General features: G+C 40.1%; 1 protein-coding gene across 4 annotated transcripts in view; it reads right to left on the reverse strand.

Moving 5' to 3' along the window:
- Nucleotides 1-22,021, reverse strand: part of LOC113015627 (uncharacterized) — an 87,451-nt gene that overhangs the window by 63,434 nt on the left and 1,996 nt on the right. For 3 of the 4 annotated variants that reach the window (XM_080297720.1, XM_026157683.2, XM_026157684.2), the window contains exons 2-3: nt 15,290-15,411; nt 10,618-10,665 (exon numbers count right to left, since the gene is read on the reverse strand). In XM_080297720.1, coding sequence (XP_080153846.1) covers nt 10,618-10,665; nt 15,290-15,411 — 170 coding nt within the window. Of the gene's footprint in view, nt 1-10,617; nt 10,666-15,289; nt 15,412-18,149; nt 18,202-22,021 lie in introns of those variants that run through there. The other variant, XM_080297721.1, reaches the window with a different exon arrangement.

Below are 22,021 nucleotides of genomic sequence, written 5' to 3' on the forward strand. Positions count from 1 at the left end.
GACCGAGTCCTCGGTATCTTTATCCGCAGCCAAGCTGAGTAATTGCAGCTACAACTACAGTGCCCTGATTTGGTAGTACTAAAGATTACATCAGCTGTCGAGTCCATGACTGTTTTTTTTTGTATCCTTTTTCTTGTTGTAATTTGCTAATTTAATGATCAGCTTCACTGAGAAAACAGCACAATGAAAAGTGTGCCCCAACAGAAATTGGCAGTTGGATTTGGGACATATTAGTAGTTTGGTTAATGTGTTCATGGCAGCGGTGAATCGCTCTGGTCATCGTTCCTCCGATGGCCAGAGCAATAAACATATTTAGAGCTTGTTTCATATGAAAACTTAATTGAAAGGCTTTTAACTTTGATTTTGTAAAGGCCAACAGCAGCCTTGCAGGTCTACACTCATCAGAGTCAATGACAGGACTTCTTGAACCTTCTTTGTGTCTCTAAGGCTACGTTCACACTGCAGGTCTTAATGCTCAATTCTGATTTTTTGATCAAATCCGATTTTTTTGTCTGCTTGTTCACACTACAATACTACTAATAATTATCCTTATTGCTGTTTTAGAGAGGAGCGGTGCTTCAAAGGATAGCTGCAGATTTCTGTCAGAATCTGCAGATTATGCAGTACAAATAAAATGTTCAACGTTGTCCAACGTTGTCTTCCCAGCAGTTTCACTAACATCTACACTGGATGGCCAGGAAGCGTTCGCAATGTCTTCTCGGGCGTTTCTCCGGAGCTGATAATTGGCTTGTGTCAGTGACGTAAAAGACGGATTTAATGCGACATGACCGTTCAAACAGCAGTCGCTTTCTAAAACATCGGATATGTATCGGATTCAGTACCACATACGAAAGTGACCCAGGTCGGATTTGAAAATATCGGATTTGTGCCGTTCACACTGTCATAACATGATCGGATATGGGTTGCATAGGGTCAAAAAAAATTGGATTTGATGCGCTTTCGCCTGCAGTGTGAATGTAGCCTTAAAGTATTTTAATATCTGACAAATGAAATTCCTGTATTAAATTTCTGTGCTAACAAGCCATTTTGGCTACACACCTGGACACACCCTCTCATTGGTTACTGGTTTTTCTGTACATGTGCGAGGAAAATGTAAGTCAGCCCTACGTTCCCAGCCTTTCATCAACGATGAAAGTACACGGTGTGCTTTTAAAGACTTCAACAGGAACTGTCAGACAAGGTAGGAGAGTCAGAAAGCCCTCAGAGGGGGAGCAATGAGTTTTATCCTGAGCTAAATCATTAGTGCTGCAATTAAAGATTTTCATTCCTGATGAAAGAATTTGTTTTCTCAAGTCATCTAACGAGAACACGAAACTAGTTGATTTGAATCAGAGGAATCTGAATATTTTGCTATTTTTGCTTTGACAATTACTTCAGTGTGATCTTTTATCAAAAGCGTCGCCAATTAATTTTACATTTACACAGGCTATAATTGCTCCAACTGAAAACTACATGAAAGATTTGAAAGCTGCAAGCTGATGTTGACATTACGGGATAGGAATGATTCCAGATCTGGATTTATGTTAAAATTGTTAAAATTAGATACCAGAGTTAAACAGAGAGACTGCAGAATGTTTTTTGTTGCCTCCCAAATGTCACTGAATTTTCTCATGTATTTTAGACAGTATTTAAATGAATGAAGGCTTTAAAATGTTCCTTCATGCGGTGCTCCCATGTCCTGCTTTAGACGTCTCATTCCTTGAGCACTCTGCTAAGACGGGTAGGAAATGTGAATTACAACTAAGCTACTTAACCACAATGAATTAAAGCCTAACATTTGAAAATTTGATACTGAAATTACTGTCATTATGGTGCATTATGTCTGAGCATAATGATTGCTTTGGCGCTGTTTGAAGACAAAGGCAGACTCTGGGGGAAGAGTACATTCAGAGGAAAAAGTTGATTTCATGGACGTTAATGACATGTGAACTTCAAACCTTCATTTTAGCAGCCATCATTTCCTGCCATTTCACAACTCTTCTTTTGTTAGCTACCTAAATAGTAACGCATCTGCGAGTGATTTCTCTTTCTTTGGACTCCAAAGAGAGCCGTACCCACGGAGAGGCAGAAATATCGCTGCTTTTCCATCTTGTGTTTGCTGTGTACAACACGTGCTTAAATGAATAACAAATAGGAGAGAACGTACAGCGAAGGCTTAAGAGGAATGCAGAGATTTTTTTTTTTCCATCTCACGTCGCTAACCGACTGATTTGGAGCGAAGTAAATGTTTTCAAACCACATGCATCTTTTAGGTCAGGGAGGAAAAATAAGATACACTATACTTACGCTGAGCTTTCTTTGGCATCTGCTTTGTTTTTATGGGTACAAAGTTTGCACCAAACGTCTAGGGTGTTGACAAAGAGACAAAGTGCATACCGAGAGCGAGGACCACACAGCAACTGTGACCACGTTTTTGCAGCTGCATTATCAAACGTCCAAAACAGACACATGGAAAATGGGACCAACTCAGGCTCTTAGAATGTTTCCAGGGTTGCAAACAGTTTGGAGACCTAGTGGAGCTGTTATTAATTCCCCATCAGTTTCAGTTTAGATGCCTGAAAGCCAATTAAAGGAGAACATAATTAAATCACCCTCCTGAACAGGAACTCAAATGAATTGTGTTTGGCGACGGATGGCAGGAGAGAGGAGGAGGAGGGCACGGAGGTTAAATAAGGAGGGTAAAATTACCAAGAGTCCCAGTCTTTGCTCAGAATAATGGTTAGAATCTGACCCTGCTATGATGTGAATTAAATTGCATTTGCAACTACATCCTGCCAAACCACATGCTGTAGCTGTCGACAGACGGGGTCTACAAAAAAAATTCCAAACTCGTATTAGCCTCTATTCGTTTGTTACCTGTAGTAGCTTTAGTATACAAGCGTAAACCTCAACAACGATCTCGGCGATGAATTGACAAAATTGAAAATGTCCACCTTAAAGTCCTCTCTGTTCCTCACGTGAGCAAATCCGGAGAAAATAGTTATTGACAGCCAGGGAGAATGAGAAACACAAGTTGCATTTCAGAGCGAGAAGTGACAAAATGCTTCACTTTATTTGCTAATGAGTAAAAACTAAATGAAAAAGTAATTACAGCCTCAAAAATGAAAATTCCCCACTGCTGCCTCTGTGTGAGAGATTATTCAGAATTTTTAAATGCTGACATACCGCTTCAGATTTTCCATTTAACAAATATGATTGACAACATAAAAAAATCAAACTTTTTAAAATTTAATTTTAAATTTCTGTTCACATTACGATATAAAATATGCCCAGTTATTTATTTTAACTTTCTTTTGAGATACTGCACTGAGCTTTTATTGGTAAAATGCACTGACATTGAACTGCAGTATAATCACCTCTTTTCCCCATGCCTGCGTCACGCTTTAAGTCTTTTATTTTACACAGCTGGAGATGGAGCTAATAAATGCTGAACAATATGGTTTGTGTATATAGCATATTGGTTCCAAGCGGACCAATAATAGTTTCCATTGCAGCAATAAGCATCTATACATTTATAGAGATGTGTATGTCAGGCTGCAGTGCAGGCCAATCTGAGGCTGACTAGCAGGTCACCTGTCAGCATGGTTAACCAGCTGTTAACCTGCTGACTGGACTGGGAATGTCTAAAAACATGATCTCATGTTAGTTGAATATCTGTTTGATCTGCTGTATTGATGTTATCAGGAGCAATTTACTTGGCACAATGATTATAAAAATTTCATATATGAACTAAATCTGCAACTTTACATCAAAATTCTGTCTATTCAAATTTACCATAAATAGGAAAAGTAGCCACAGTCCTCAAAACCTACTATATGACAGGCTTTAAACATGTTTTTGTGAATACCCTGCTGAAGGTTTATGGTTTTGATTAAAACACTTTTTAAAATTATTTGTTTTGACCTGTTTTTGCTGCCATTAATAAGAAGCACACAGATTTAACCCTGCAGCGAGTATTTTAAAGATGGTTCTGGTCTCTTTTACCTATGATTCATGTTCCAAAAGTAAGTAATCTCATTATTAGGTTTTTTTCATGTACAAAGCAGTTAATAGGCACAAAAATGACACTTATTTTGACTGCCTTTTCTGTTACTTCTAATAAACCAATTTATTTGGTTAAGTAATCGAAGAAAAACAATTTCATTTATAATGTAAGATATGTTTCTGTGAACAGGTTTTACAGACTCTAATATGTTGATCAATGAAGTCGTAGTGGGACATCTGGTTTGTAGTAATCTTTAAATATTTTGTGGAGAAACCCTTAACGGCAGTAAGTCTTGCTACTTTTGGTTTAGTACAATGTACTGACTACAAGTGGAAAATTACAATGAAATCAAACCCTATAATGTTTTTTTAAAAACCCAGTATATTTCCACACAGCTTTCCATTATCATTGCTACACCAAAGGGCCAGTTCCAGTGAAAAGCTATGAAAAGCTGCAGGAAAAATACATTGGCGAATTCACGGTTGGAAAGATTTTTATGATTAAGAAATCGTAACTGTGCGCATGAATACAAGGGTGGGGTCTTAAATGACTCCAATTGGTCACTTGAAGGTTAAATAGATTTATGAACTGAACTACATTCCAATCCATACTTATTAAAGCAATTATCAAAATTAAAGAAAAAAGAAAGTGTCTGAAGAGATTTACAAAGAAATGCTGCTGTGTGCTTATTCTTGGCAGCTAAGCATGGTGTGTGTGTGTGTGTGTTCACATGCGCACGCGTTTTACCTCAAGGCCATACTCCATTGTCCTGGGAGAGCCACAAGGAGGAATTCCTTTCATGTGTCATCTCCTGTCACAGTGCTGTCCTGACAGAGGCTTAGTGACATACGAGAGGCCTCGGCACAATGTCCTGCTTTTAGTCAAATGAAGTGTCTGGCAGCTGCTGCATTCATCAAAATCAAAGGATAATCTGCTTTCCATATAAAATCAAGTGATGATTAACTTTTTTCCCCCCCAGAGGGGGAGGGTGGGAGCGTAAATGCTAGCACCTTTAAGGAGACACTTGAGAGACAAGAGGCGGGGAAGGTTCGCTAAAAGTGCAGAGTGGTGCTGGAAGATTTGAGGCTCTCAGGTTAGAGAGCTGCTCTGTTTAGGCTCACTTCTGAATTAGGAATTTCATTTTATCGTAATCAGGATTAATTTCAAACAAAACACCAATCACACAATAGGCTCCTGTACATGATTCAAACTGAGTGCTACCATTACCCACCTTTGCACATGTGAAAAGCATAGATAATGACAAAGAAGCAGAAGCAGAGAAATGTGTAATGTCAGCATTATACACAGAGGGAACGTAAAAATGTATTTACACTGAAGTCATTATTTCATATATAAATGAAGGACAACCACAGCAGAGCAGCTTTTTTATATCAGGGTGTAAAAACCAAACTAGAAAATTTAGTATGGCTGGAGGAGCTCTCTACAATCTGCTACAGCTTAGAGCTTAGCAGGTTATAGTTTGGCCTGTCCTTGGTTGATGATAATTACTGTTAAAGCAATGGAAAAATCTAATTTTATGAAGGACACAAGCTCAGTATATGACAAAATTGCTCTATATACTAGAAATGTTGCTGGAGAATCTAATTTCACAACATTTCTTAAGTCCCACAATGTTCATGCTGATTTAGCCCTGTTTTGGAAAACAAAACCTTTTTCCCACAAAAAAATTTAATGTCCATTTAAACTTATGCTACTAATGAGTTGTAGTGAAAAGCGGGATATGATAGTCAATCTGGGACAGGCGATGGAAGCAAGCTTCCTCCGAAGGGCGCCTGGGCTCTTCCTTAGAGAGGAGCGTAAATAGCTGCTCCTCCACATCGAAAGGAGGCAGTTGAGGTGGTTCAAGCATCTGAACAGGTTCCCTCCTGGGCAGGTGAGGCGTTTCGAATGAACAGGGAGGAGGCACGATAGAAAAATTATGTCTCTTGGGTGGCTAGGGAACATCTACACCACCAGAAGAGCTGGAGGAGGTGGGCGGGGTTTCTGCTGATTTATGCTTGAGCGGGGTTAGTGCAGACGCAGTCCAACTGCAGAGAGTGTTTGCTGTCAATGGAGTGGACAAAATATGCAGTAAATATGATACTCTAGTTTGTGCTGTTGGTCCATCAGTCCGCCGTGGAATAGAGTGAAGTTATAGCATACAAAGAGCTGAAGTCACACTGAGTGCTAAAACAATAAAAAGTATTCACTGCATTCACTGTCTGTGATTTTCATGGTGTAAAAATATTTGATTATGTTTTGCATTTCTCCCATTCCTGGTGAACTCTGTTGCTCCCTTCCTTATTCCAAACCACTTGTCAACCAATAAGCATTTGACCGACGCGTAGGTCATCCACATCCAGCACTGTGCAGCTCGGATTTTGGAGGACTGCGCTGGAGCTGTCCAAATGGCAACGTGTATGCAGACGGACGCATTTGCAGGACCATAAATTTAGCTTTTGACTGCTGCCTCCGTGACCCAGATTGAGATAAGCGTCCAAAAACTGCTAGACATAAAAAATGTGGCATTTTAAGTTTCGAAGAGGATTCCTTAAGTTATTAGCGTGCACATATTTGATTAATATGCACTGTATACCTCGTGCATTTTTAAAACCTCTGAGTCACCCTGCATTTATGTGGCATCGTGGCCTCAGAGAGCATTCAGCAAGAGACTCCAGTGTTTGTTGAATGACTTAAAACCACTTTTCTAAATGGTCCAATCCTTGTCATCATGTACTGTGCATTAGTTGCCATGGAAAAACCCAACTCTTGTTCCAAGTATAAAGCCACAGCATCTCACAAAGCATGCTCTGTATCTTTATTTCTTGTTTTCTGGGGTATTCATATGTTTAAGCAGCAAATAATTTGACAGATATTTCAAACACATGCATCATATTTAAATAAAATTGATAGACATAAAATATAAATAAAGATATCAAACAGTTATATTGGATCCATGCAATGAATTAAAATCATTCCTGTTATAATCAACACAATCAAAGCTATTAAGAAGCTTCATACTACTGATTTAAGGCATCCACATACACAGAAATATTATTTGCTTTTGTTACCCTGTATTATTCACATGCTGTAATAAAGCTGTTATACTTTACTGTTACAAAGCCTTGTAACACCCCAACAGATCACTACTGCCACAGTGAAGCTGCAAATATATATTCCTGATCCAATTTAGGACCAACGAAGTGAGCTGTGAATCTGTTCATCACAAGTCATGACCAATATCATCTACACTGGACTGCAATCTGACGGAGCAGGGGCCATTAGACGGCCTGGAACTACCGGATCTCCTTTTCTTTAAAATTACACCCTCCTGGATTGACCAAGCACCAGCTAACCCTCTGCTATTTGTGGTAATTAGTCCAGAATGTGAGCTGTCAACATGCAAAAAATCGTGCCAGTAGGCCCACAATGTCGCAGACACCCCCACTGTGTTCAACAACAAGCAGCTAGCCTCGGCCACTGGAATGCATTAACTTTCTCCTCTCTTTTTTTTTTCCCTCGGCGACTCATGTCAAATTCAGGTCCCTCAGAACAAAATCTTAATAATTAACTGGCAAATTTTAACATGATTGCTTCTGACACACCTACTCTGGTAATTATTGCTTTGAGGCCATGTGCTAATGAAATTAATGCATTCATTGCCCCAACAAATTAGCATAACTCATACAAATGGCCCACATTTGAGACCCCGTTGCAATAAGGGGAAAACAACATACAGGAAAAAGAAGCTTGAAGAATAAAAATAAAGATGCAAAATGAAATGGCTGGCGCATTGAATCGGAGACTATGATGAGCACTGCTCGCTCAAAGTCGTAATGGCTAAAGCCTCTTAATGTTAACCAAGGGTGATTGCAGTAATGCATTATAGAGCGATAGCTGCGCAGGACAAAATGATTATCACCATCATTAGAGTCATTGCAGATCTACATATACATCTCTCTGTGGACAAATATTAAATGCCCATGCCACTGCAGACATTAAAATGTTATTATACTGATGCATTAACTTACTGTAGCAGAGTTCATATCAATATATAGTAGGAGCTTCCCAACAATCACTCTCTAAATGGTGCAGCTGCCACTCGCAGCACTCCCTGGCCCTGCCACTAACCCCTGTTCGTGGCTGTTTGGTCTCTCAGTGGGATGTCTCTCAGACACTTACTCCTCGGCATTAATAATTGACAATGATGCCATCGGTACAATAGGCGAGGACAAATGCAACAGTCAGTTGGAGATGCTGCAGAAGTGCGAGAAATGTCCCCTCGTAGCTAAAAGAAGGGGAGGGATGGTTGTAACACCTAAAAAAATGCGTTTGCCTGCAGCCAGATACTGTCAGGGAAGAAGGAAAGTAATGAAAATGGCCTCAACACTGGATTACATTATTACAGTCAGGTGATAGTCTGCAGGGTAGTGTGACAGCTCGCAGTAGTGCTTCCATAACTTCTCTTTATATATCATGGCGACTTCATTTTATACAGCAAATCGGTAACTCACAGCCCCACAGTCAGGTGCATGATTATATCTGTAGGACAACAGAGCAGCAGGATTTGTGCTAAAGGATAAACTGAAATGAAAATGTAATTGAAAGTGCATGAATCAGCATGTTTAAATAGGTCAGAAAGGAGAAGTTCCCCTGTTGTTGGTGCCACAGCAACACTGACAAGTCGGAAAATAAGGACACTTGGTCTTTAAGTGCCGTGTTTCTTTGACCAGGGAGTGAAAGTCAGAGTAAACAGTGAGTGAAAAACGCAGAGCTCCCAAATGGGACTTAAACAGCCATTGCCTGGTTAATAGTCATAGAATTTATGGCACTGCCACCTTGCCAATCTCCAAATACACACTGCAAAAAGTGTACAGTTTGCTCCCGGCATGTAATACTGCTGATGACAGAGGACACCTTTTGTAAAAAAAAAAAAAAATGGCAGAATTCGACCCTTTGAAAGCTAAAAGGCATTGGGACAAATATGGTTTCTGTGATACTGAGTACTTTTATGTTTGTTCTAATGTTCATTTTCCTCAAGTCAGTCTTGTGTTTGATTAGTTATTTGATGCCAAAAACTGCAACATTGCTGATTGAATGAAGTACACCTGGAGGCATCTGCAGACCTTTGAAATTAGACATAAGAACATAAAGGACGGCTCCTTTTTTGGCACCTTGTGATTTGTCACCTCTCTCCAACCTCCAAGAAAGTTGCTCTGCAGCAAACTGCACTAACTGAGACTCTGAGGGATTTTGCTTTTTTCTTCTTTTCTTTTTTCTTCTGTTTAGAAAGTTAGTTTGACTTTTGAAGGCCAGCTGAACTGACAAGATAATTTTGCTTTAGCTGGTGAGTCAGGAGCACAACACCTAAAATCAGAAACATTAGCAGTTACTCTAAGAGTTCTTCATTCAAGGGACTTTCCAGCAAAAATAGGACCTCAATACCACAACTGCAGTTTGTTAGAAATCGCTTTACCAGAGTAGGGTGACAGCCCGTCGACATCGACCATCTTCGTATACAATCTCAGCTCGAAAATGCTTCAATGAGAATTCCTCGCTCAGAAGCAAGAAATGCTCATTTTTAAGGAGAAAAACAAAAGAAATAAGAACACAATTCTTAAACCAGCCTTATTAGATTATCATCTTCTTTTACGTGAAACCCATGAAAAGACCTTAAAAACATACTCATCACCCCGCTGCCAAAAAACAACATCTCACTGTTTTTTTAGCCCCACAGTGGCAACGACACACACTCGAGACTTCCACCCCAAGCTAAATGTTTCATTTAATTTGCTCAGAGTGAGACTGTGGATGTGCACTCGCACGATTTCATGTTTAAAATATCTTCGACACCTGAAAGGTCGTCGTCAAAGTTACTGTGACATTTTCTCCCACAGAGTGGATCCTTCCCATACGTACACACAGGACCAGACAGCGAATCCGACACTGGAGAGCAAACAATGAATAAAACACTCAAGAGCCAGCTTGTGATGCTTTGACCCACGACACAAGCATGAATACATACAACACATCAACGGCATACTTCCTAATCTGAGATGGTTAGTAATGCGGCCACCTTCTCCAGCATGCAGGCCCATCTGTGATGACACATCAGCTCCGCCGTTTCAAACGAATAAACTCACAAACACGAGACACAATGTGTTGACAGAAAATTTGCATTAGGAATGTAACACAGGAAAGCATGATTAATTTCTGCTCACGAAATGAATACAGATTTTGTCATTACATGGCTTGTATCCTCTGCCAAATATTATAATGCTTCGCCCTCCTTTTCCGCAGCGAGTGTTCGGCTGCAATAATAAGGAATAAAAGACAGCTTACAGCTCATAAGCAACACAACTGCTGGCAAATCAGCTAAATCACAGAGCAAAACAAAGACCTGATTGCTCATTAGTATTATAGATCTGCTCTCTTTAAATCTGCTTGTGAGATGCAGACACTGTTTAATGGCTTAACTGGGGTTTGTTTAAATGTGCACCATCTACATTTCACACAGTAAAGATTAAAAGAATGAGACATAACCAGATATCTCACTGAATTTGATATCACGGCCCCCTTTTCAAAACACACATGCTCGTCGATACACTTACCTTGGCCTTGCAGATGATGCATCGCGCTCTGTCTTCACTCCCACATCCCTGTAAGGAAAAGGATATTTAAAAGTAATTTAGTGACAATGAGCCGTGAAAACAGCGGCTCCAAAGTTCCTGAATGACACGCATGAACAACGAATCATTTGTTTGTTGTTTTGATCAATAAACTAATTAAGTTTGTTGGGGAAATGGTGCACTATTTTAAACCCAAAGGTGCACTATGCATAACAATGCTAATTTAATTAAATTGCTTAAAAGCCTTTATAGTATGGTGGCCTTGAGGAGCAAAAACACAACTTCTTTTTTTTTAAAAAATAAGCATTAGCCAAAAAAAAATCATACAGAAAACCAACACTGTATAAAAAAAAAACCACAAATCGTAAAAATAACACTAACAAAAGCATTTCACAAGACACAAGGACAAAGGAGAGAACACAATTCAAAAAATGCATTAAAAACACAAAGGATCAGAAAACAACCTTTGACAAAACAACAAAATATGAAACATCAATATTTCACAAAACTCAAAAAACACATCAAACCGAAAGCAACATTTCAGACACCGCACTCTTGTTGTTTTACTGATTGTGTTTTTTTTTGGCTGGTTTGCACACGAGGCCTCCTCTAACTACAATAAATAGCATGAACACGTGCGCGTATTTAACGCTTAGACTAAATGCATCACTTCATATGACAGAAGCACGCATCCAGTAACATGTTTAACAATCTTTAAGCTGGTGCTCGCTCGCTAAACACGCTAATAACAAGAAAAGCATTTGTGCGTGCACAAACCACTAACATGCATGGCATGCAGGAGCACATTTTGATAGATGTTAATGGCATATAATTATAGAACACTGCTATTAGGCAATGTGATTTTATAAAGAGGACCATTGCCCCTGGCACTGTGGCCTGATTGCTGCAAGTGTTGGTTTGATGAATGTAAACCAGGTCTGTTTGCAGAGATGTCAGCCAATGAGAGTGAAAGGGAGAGAAGAGGGTTAGACGCTTAACTCGCAATTAAAAGGAGACATAGTCATGCACCCAAACAAATTTATCACAAATGAGAAACATATCTAACGTACGTCAGAAACTAAACTCATTTTCTGCACATCTCATTATGTTTTTCATCACTTCACACATTCTCCATTGAATCGGTTCTATATTTAACTCTTCAGCGTGACTTCTTTTTTCCTCTGCATTTTTTCAAACGGTTGGAATTACAAATTCTAAAGAGCATTTTTTTTCTGATTAACCTCAATATAATGAAACCAGATGGATAAAAAAAATAAGAATTTATTGTAGAGATCCTAGTCAAGTACTCAAGCTGTCAGTGAGTGGGCAGGCAGTGCTCACACCAGTCCACACTCAGCTGGTGCTATACAGTCTACTCATGCCCTTGTACTTCGTGCTTTGAGGGGTTTCACCCCTCTAGGAATGCACTCCCTATAATGAGGGTCAGAGGTCAAAGTGCTGCCGTGCCTGGAGGCCGGGATCTCCCAGGCACACTCAGTCACTGACTCTGTCCCTATATTTAAATCCTGCCTCAGGACATGTTTTTCAAAGGGCATCTCCTAACTAGTTCCTGGTTACTAATTAGTTCTGTGCCATGCTATTTGTCTTTAGGAACCTGAGTGAAGAGGAGGAGGAGGAGGAGAAGGGGGAGGGAGCCAAATGAGGCAGCCCTAAAAAAAGATAGCGTATGTTTTGCCTCAGTGGAGACGATAATCACTCAGACAGTCCTCTGCTGCAAACATGCTGAAGTATGTATCAACAGCTGAAATGAATGCCAGTGGTGTTTCGCCGTGTTTGAATTCTGCGTGCCCACTCTTTAGTGACAACATCTGTGTGATACTGTTGTGGCTGAAATTAAATAAGGACGTGGATTTTTTTTTTTCCCCCTCCCCGTACAAGCTGCTTTTAGAGGAGTGGTAACTGTGCATGCTATCACTCCCAGCTGGCTAGCTCTGTCTCTCTCAAGTCAAATCATTATTGGATTACATTTTCTGGCTTCATAAAATGCGGTTAAGAGGCACTTTAGACATATGTGCATGACCTGCTTTCCAGAGATGGCTATCAGAGCAAAAGTGACAGGTCAATTGCTGATTTCTGTTCCGTAAAAAGGGAAAGGGGCTCCCAACCCTGAGCACTCTAAATGGATGCATGTTCCCCCCTCTCTCTGTGTCTGCTTCTCTCTCTCTCTCTCTCTCACACACACACACACACTCACGTTAAAAGTACTCGGCACACACACTCATCCCAGAGCGTGTAGCATGCCCGTTTCATAAGCCTGTGTGTATGTCTGTATATAATTGTATAGTGGGAAGACACACACTTAATGGAAGAGGCTCTTCACTCTGACAGCTGGGTGGTGCAGATGAAAGGTCTGCTGTAGCATGTTGTCTACCACTTGTGGAGTATCCAAAGAGACCCAAAGCTCTCTGGAGTGGACGACACAACAAGCTTACGCACATTTTTCTTTGATTAATCTACAAGCATCAGTATGCTGTGAAGTGCATACATTATGATGCAGAATTAGATCTTGATGCATTTATATACAGCTGGAATTTGTTTATACCTCAAATGGAATCAAGCACTATCCAAACGTGCATTAGTGACACAGATGAAATTACTTTTCAGTTTATTTGCTCTTTGGCTCTACAGTCAAATCCGAAATCAGATGGTTGAAATTTGTGCCAACACATCCTCACATTTAACTCTCTAGAAGGCGTAAACGCCACACAGACTGAAGCCTACTACATTTCCCACCATGCAACTGTGTAGTCTTTATAGTTGTCCGTGTGTGTATTTATTCAACTTGAGAATAGATTTTATTTGAAAAAGCAGAAAACGTGGAACATTTTAGGAAGATTTTTTTCCACCGTTTGACTTTCTAATTTATTGAAATTATCTTCTGCTTTTTTTTGTTGTTGTTGTTTTTGGGAGCATCCCTAATGGTGACAGAACTTCATGACAAGGTTAAACTTACATATTTAACTTAAGTTTAGTTATAAAAAACGGTCCGCATCATTGTGCTCATGGTTGCCATGGTGATGTCGTCCCTACACAAAATATACTTTTTCCTGAAATGCATCACTCATCAATTTGTGTGCATCAGATTATTTTCTGTGGCTAACGTTAGCTGTTAGTTGCCTTGTCTTACTGCAGACTAGCATCCACACGCCTGCGCAGGATGTAGTTTATGGAGTGTTTCAGTCAAATGGTTATGTTCACTTTTGAAATCCAAATACTGCAGCACTGCACCGATTTGCACAGCTGTCTGCTTACTTTCCACCGTGCTCATTTACAACTTCCCATTAAAGCCGTCTGTGGGGGCTGCAGACCCTGTTAATGGTGCGTGGCATCATACCATCTTAATAAAGTAAGAATACTTTGTTTAACTGATTAGCTGACTAGCAAAAGCAGCCCCTAGTTGCCACCCACAGTTTAGGAAAATGTGGCTCTTTAACTGCTAAATGCTTAAATATATTTACCAGCTTTTTCCTAAAACTGTCAGTCTGCATGTTGGTGACGTTCAGGGGGTTTATCAGAGCTACCTGCTGCTACAAGGTTGGTAAGACAGCTAAATGGAAGCGCTAAAAATGCTACATTATAAAACCACAGCTCCTAGCCTAAGAGAGAGTCATTACACACAACACATAGCCATTCAATCTGTTTTTCACTTCAAACATTAAATTAGAGCTTTAACTTTCACAGTGCCGTCTGCTACGATTCTCAGAGCTAACAACCAGTACTTTTAGAGTCATATTGTGATTACTGCTGTATGACGCCCTTTAAGGCAGTTGTACAGTGATCACATTATGTAAAACTGAACAGCGCATCAGTGCATCTGTCCAAGCAAAGTAACAAGCTCGTAAAGTGCACTTTCATGTCCTGTGACATAAAAACTCATTTGCATACAGAGAAGGTTTTTTACTTCTGTGAAAGACTGCAGCTGAGGTGTTAAAGTCCGCTGCTGAATTTACATTTTCACATCAACACACCTCTTCACTCGCTTTTTAGCTTTTATCTTTTATTTCTGGGAAAATACTTGGTACACAGCGGTAATTATACATTCTGGCAATCCAATTTCTGGCAGCGACAGCAGCAGCAGTTTGTTGGGAATTAATGGTGGAAGAGTAATTAGCATGAGCAGAAAGAAGCTCCATGACTGAACAGAAAGAGAAATGTATGCCACCTACGGAACCTTAGATTTTATCAACTGAGAAGAGTGTAAAGTGAGCTTTTGGGAGGTGCAGTCCAAAAACACCGGCTCCCCGACCAATGTTTTAGTACAACTGCTGGTTCAAGAAGGACTACAGATGTTAATGAGCTCCTCTGTGGTAGGTGACCTGTGCTGGGCACTTGATAGCTTCCTGGATTTCAGCCAGTCCATTAAGAGGTACTTCTCACTGTCTTGGCCTCCGTGTTTCAACTGTATAACGATGACGCGTCACCATTGTTAGCAACCCTCATTAAAACTAATTGGTATTTCTATTTGAAAGGTAGCTCATTAGGCAAGCAATGTTTTGTCTCAATAAGGCGAGACGGCAAATACATTTAGTCAATTTTGGAAAACCAGCACAGACGTTTCACCGCTTACACTTTAACAAACAGCTGATGGCAATTCAAAAATATCACAGTTCCCTACATGGAAAGTCTGTCTTACCCTCTGGATCCATGTGGACAGACACACGTGATGGGCAAGTAAATTCTTGCAGTCGCAGAAATTCCTCAGCGGGTCACTGGCTTTAAGTTCACCATCCCTGCATATAAAGCACTCTGATGTCTCTGTGGAAGACGAGCAGAAGATGGAGATTATGAATGGTTTCACATTGGATCAAAGGCTAATCCCTGATTCGCGTTAAGATTCATATCAAATATTCATCCATGTATAGCGATACTTATTTCCTATTACAGTGTTCAACACACACAGTACGGTTCCACAGAGCATTAGACATTCATGTTATTCCCAGTGGGAACGCAGAGAAGGGAATGTGGGCTTATGATGCTTTTTCATTATTTTCTGCCACATATAAACTATTAAAATAGTGCATGCTCACATTAAATACGGCCACAGTTTCAGATAATGAGGTCCGAATATTTACAAGTCATCCCTGTTAGTTAAAAGTTCAGGATTGAGACTGCTATAAATATGAAGTTTCAGAGAGTTTTTTGCATGATGTCAGTGTTAGCAGATATCCTAATATGGTCAGACACAACTGTCTGCTTTCGAGGGGCAGCCAATAAGGAGTAAGAGTTAACTGTGAACTTTAAAAAGCTTCAACTGTACAGGGAGTGCAGAATTATTTGGCAAATGAGTATTTTGTCCACATCATCCTATTCATGCATGTTGTCTTACTCCAAGCTGTATAGGCTCGAAAGCCTACTACCAATTAAGCATATTAGGTGATGTGCATCTCTGTAATGAGAAGGGGTGTGGTCTAATGACATCAACACCCTATATCAGGTGTGCATAATTATTAGGCAACTTCCTTTCCTTTGGCAAAATGGGTCAAAAGAAGGACTTGACAGGCTCAGAAAAGTCAAAAATAGTGAGATATCTTGCAGAGGGATGCAGCAGTCTCAAAATTGCAAAGCTTCTGAAGCATGATCATCGAACAATCAAGCGTTTCATTCAAAATAGTCAACAGGGTCGCAAGAAGCGTGTGGAAAAACCAAGGCGCAAAATAACTGCCCATGAACTGAGAAAAGTCAAGCGTGCAGCTGCCAAGATACCATTTGCCACCAGTTTGGCCATATTTCAGAGCTGCAACATCACTGGAGTGCCCAAAAGCACAAGGTGTGCAATACTCAGAGACATGGCCAAGGTAAGAAAGGCTGAAAGACGACCACCACTGAACAAGACACACAAGCTGAAACGTCAAGACTGGGCCAAGAAATATCTCAAGACTGGTTTTTCTAAGGTTTTATGGACTGATGAAATGAGAGTGAGTCTTGATGGGCCAGATGGACGGGCCCGTGGCTGGATTGGTAAAGGGCAGAGAGCTCCAGTCCGACTCAGACGCCAGCAAGGTGGAGGTGGAGTACTGGTTTGGGCTGGTATCATCAAAGATGAGCTTGTGGGGCCTTTTCGGGTTGAGGATGGAGTCAAGCTCAACTCCCAGTCCTACTGCCAGTTCCTGGAAGACACCTTCTTCAAGCAGTGGTACAGGAAGAAGTCTGCATCCTTCAAGAAAAACATGATTTTCATGCAGGACAATGCTCCATCACACGCGTCCAAGTACTCCACAGCGTGGCTGGCAAGCAAGGGTATAAAAGAAGAAAAACTAATGACATGGCCTCCTTGTTCACCTGATCTGAACCCCATTGAGAACCTGTGGTCCATCATCAAATGTCAGATTGCTGCACGCAATGTTGATGGTGAACAGATCAAAACACTGACAGAATCCATGGATGGCAGGCTTTTGAGTGTCCTTGCAAAGAAAGGTGGCTATATTGGTCGCTGATTTGTTGTTGTTTTGTTTTTGAATGTCAGAAATGTATATTTGTGAATGTGGAGATGTTATATTGGTTTCACTGGTAAAAATAAATAATTGAAATGGGTATATATTTGTTTTTTGTTAAGTTGCCTAATAATTATGCACAGTAATAGTCACCTGCACACACAGATATCCCCCTAAAATAGCTAAAACTAAAAAAAAACTAAAAACTACTTCCAAAAACATTCAGCTTTGATATTAATGAGTTTTTTGGGTTCATTGAGAACATGGTTGTTGTTCAATAATAAAATTATTCCTCAAAAATACAACTTGCCTAATAATTCTGCACTCCCTGTATCAGCGTTTAAGTATACGTATATTTAGTTGGTAGAAAAACGGCAGCTTCTTTCTAAAACAATAAAAGCTTTACAAAGTTATTCTACAGATTGGTTGCCCCACAGTCGGCAGTCAAAAGCAGTCTGGGCGTTTTCAACTTTGAGAATTCTCAGGACGTAAAACATTGTCATACCAATGTGTGCATGTTAGGTGGTAGAAGAGTCAACTGACAGGCCTTTATCAAACGTCCTGGTGGCTTACCTCTGAACTTTGGATTATTTTTGATAAGCTAGAGACAATATAGAAAGTACAGAAAATACATCAAATCCAACTCAATAAAGAGATGAAAAACAACAACAATGTTGTTTTCTATTTAGTCATTAAGGGAACATTAAAGGGACAATCTATTTAAACCTGTATTTCTACACAGTAAACTGGATTTTAAGCATGAACTGGGTTCACTGGGTTTACCATGATGACACTGCAGTGTTTATTCAGTTAGAGCAGCTTTTACAAAGTTCAACTAGTGCGTGCAAATAACAAAAACAAAAGGTAAGAGTAATTCTCATTCAAAAGTCAGTTTGGAAGTTTTCACATTGCATCAAAGCCACATTTAGCCTAAAAAATTCATTTAAAAAAAACTGATTTTAGCTTAAAAGTATACAGAAGGTGAACACTGGCCACTTTCAGAACTAACAATATTAGCACTGCTGGAAAACCGGGCTGAAGTTGAAAAAAGAAAACACTCACCTTGAAGAACTACTGAAAGAAATATCTGGAGAAACATTTCGGTTTTTAAATGTTCCACAAAATTCACCAGCTAGCTGCTAAATCTGTCTGCAGTTTGGGGCTGGGCAGTTAGCATACACTGGGGATAAGGGAGGTTTTTTTTCCACTATTTTCCTATTGGCAGCAATGCGCATGAGAGCACTGAGGCATAAAACCAAAATAATGAGCTCACACATGCTAAAAACTCCATTAATTGCAGTCAGGTGACAACTCTGTGAGTCTGGCATCTTTTGCATAACCTCCTGTCACTATAAAAATCCCGATGCAGCTGTAGCTATAAGTGTGATTATACCACGTAAAACATTCACGGGTCATTTCACGAAAACCCGATCCCTCCCACCTGACCCCATCAGAATCAGCTGATGTTGTTTTTGTGTAGTAACTCAAGTATAATAAATGAAGCCATGCGTAATATTCCTTTCATACTGCAAATATGTTTCAAGTTACATGTCCCCAAGGTACGTAAAGGTGGGTCAAAATGTAGCATTTTCCTGTATTTCTTTCTGCATCATAACTCATGACATGAAATTTTCAGGGCTTCTAAAACCAGATCGATTTTACACCAAGCGTCACATTTGTTTTGTTTCTTGCATTTGTCTTTCTGACCAACCCTGAGCATCACTGTCATGGAATACCTCATAGCTTCAACAGCAAAACTGCACCAGTTTAATCTCTATGACGTAGAGGAACAGAAACAAGCATTGGTACCCTGATTGTTTGATCTCACAACTCACTGGAGAAAACTTGAAAAAATGTATTTTAGGTAAACTTTCAGGGTTTGCATCATCATGTGCAATAGGCAGGATATGGAAGGACTCGTTTTACCCTATATTTTGATAGCAGGCTCATCTTCTAACTTTGATTCCTTCTTGGTGAAAAATAATAATTTCATTTGTGAATGTATCTTAACTGCTATGTTCATATGTTATATATATATGTTTGCAACAACCACGGGTCCTTACAATCTGAAATCTGAACCGACCCTTATATAGAATAGAATAGCCCTTTATTGTCATTGTACATATACAACAAAGTTGTGGAAATATACGTTAATCTAAGCTAAGGTGGTGTTTTGCCCCCTGTAGTGCCGAGGTTAGTACCACACATTCTAAAACCCCAAATTTCCATTGCTTCGGTCCTCATGCAAGACTGTGTTAAGCAACAGGATGTAAAGAAAGGTCAGGAGCTGCTAATTGTTAACAACAACACTTCATCTGCTGCCATCAAAACTCCTAACAGCTGCTTTGAGCTCACAGCTGAAGCAAAGCCTAAAGTCTCGCAGTAAAATGATCCGTCCCGGTTCAATTAGGGGTGGGCATAAAAGTAGAGAAGAATACATCATGTGCGAGCTGCCAGACATGCGGTCCTGGCCCTAGGCTGGGGTTAGCCACAACATCCATCCAGCGCTTTAGGCCCCATTGTGCTGCAACCAGCACCTCTGATTTAACAGCACACTTCGCCAGGACCGTCCGTCAGTGATGATTCCCAAGCAGCAGCTTTGAAGCTAAATATTGGACAGTAGCTAGAAGCCAGGTCCGCTGGTTTCATCCCAGAAAAACACTGAGAGACGGCAGCGAGGGCTAGCTGTCATCTGTGCTCTCGCCTGATAGGAGGATGAACTGCTGCCTCAGAAGCTCCTGTCTCTTTTGGGCCTCTCACTGATCTGCATTGCTTCAGGTGAAAATCTATCCTCAGATGAAAAATCTTTTAATCAAAGGAAGAGTCTTTAATGCAACCCATCACGATCTGCGTAAGCAGATTTTATTACTGACCGTGCATATATTTCACTTTGCATTAAGATCTCTGAGACAGGCTGTGTAAAGGAGGAAACCCTAAACTTTTATTTTTGATTCAGTCCCAAAGCTGGCACTTCGAGATAAATGTCTGGTGTTTAGCTGCTTGCTTTAACTCGCTGTTATTGACAACAAGCAACTGGCCTACTGCTTCCACTGACACACTTTCCACATACTAGTATGTCAACATTCATCTGTTTGCTCGCCTTTAGTCTGCCTTCCTAACAGTATAGCAAGTTTAGTTGGTTTTCAGTCACTGTCAAAATAAGTTTGTATGTGCTGAAGAGTTTGCAGAAAATAATGGAGCCATGTACAGACATACCTATAGAGAATGACAATCTAGCTAACAGGCAGTCTGAGTGATTCAACAGCCTGACCAAAAATATTGCCAAAGTTACTGTGATGGCAGGTTCACCAATTATACGCACAAGTCCTTTTTAACATTTCACTCCCCCGAATCTGTGCTGCTTTTACGATCATTATGGCAAGCCCTGGGGCACTTCTGGAGCTAAATAACAGCACTACTGCTGGGAAAATAACTAGAAAACAACATTACAACAGAGATGTAAACATGCAGTGTGTCAATCGTAGTCGAGCTGGAACGTCTGCGTGATCTGTGACTCCCATAATTAACTGTCAGTGGTGTCAGCGTTCAGCAGAGTTTCACATGAAGGTGGGTGCTCCACTAACTGGCTGAAGTCCTCCTCTCTGCACGATTTAACAGCCAACAAAACTTGCTCTGTACAGCAGCAGCAGCTCTCAGCTGTGCGCTTCCATACAGGGTGATGATCTTATCACAAAGCAGAACGTACCAACACTCTGTCAAAAGCTCTGTTTATGCTACTTGACTGTGAAACCAGCTTCAGTTGCAAGGCATGTCAGTGATGTTTTAATTCACCGCTGCTCAGCATCACACATGAAACCTGAGAGAAAACGACAGAAGGATGGAAACCATAATGTCAACAGAGGCAAACTGAGCAGTGTTACTCGAGGTTGAAACACTGTACAGTGCACTACAAAGTAAACAAATGAGGAAAATGCCAGATTGGGATAATTTAATTGTCCACTGCATTGCTAACGACCTCATTAACAAAAGAATGATGGGAAATCAGCATGGTCTGGGCGAGGAACCGCCTGTGTGACAGCCATCTGGCTACAATGGTTAGGGGGGGTTGCGATGGGGGTTGGGGAACTTGTAAGCTAACACCACGACCATCGCAACTTCCAAGTGCAGACCTAGAGCACCTCTAGATGGAAGTTAGTGGTGTTTTACTAAACAAGTGTAAATTCGACATTTTTCTCTTTAATTACTGAAAATGTGACCAAAGTCTGAAAATGAGAGAAAATATTACTAATACTGGACAAGAGCTCAATGACTTTTCTCAGCATTTAGGTCTATTTGTAGGTAATTGCAATATACAGTATAATATCCATTATACATCAAACACAGAGTGCATTTATGCACACCTAAAAACACTGTATCGTCCTTAAACACCTGACATTGTAGTGTTTTATGACTGGCCTAAGACAGGTAAAACCAAAATCTTTGCAATGGGAAGACCACCACCTCACATAGTGTAATAATTACTGGCTGTTGGACTCTGGTAATAAGAATTCAATGATAAATTCATTTTGCAGTGTCGTTTCCAACACTGCTAAATGGGTGCAAACTGGGTGTGGCCATAGTTAAGTTAAACTAAACCAAAAACTAAAATTAGGTGGGAAAAAGCATTTTGGTTAACATTTATTTTTACATTTTTAAATTTAGACAAATTCCTCAACACAACCAGTGCAAGGAGGCTTTGTTCAGTGAGGTGGGATGTCTACATGACTGAGTCAAATGCTGTGCTTGAAATATATTATGGGTTCTGAATTTTAAAAGTAAAAGTGAAACCAATGACAGCTCGCCATTTTCAAACAGTAAACACTTACCGAAACAAGCAAAAGTGAAACCAAATCAATATCAAAACTAAAACTCAAAAGAAAACTAAAAAAAAAAAATCACAACAGTCAATAACCACTGATGCTTCGAGGTATGTA

This window comes from Astatotilapia calliptera, chromosome 23, assembly GCF_964374335.1.
Source record: "Astatotilapia calliptera chromosome 23, fAstCal68.1, whole genome shotgun sequence".
Lineage (NCBI taxonomy): Eukaryota > Metazoa > Chordata > Actinopteri > Cichliformes > Cichlidae > Astatotilapia > Astatotilapia calliptera.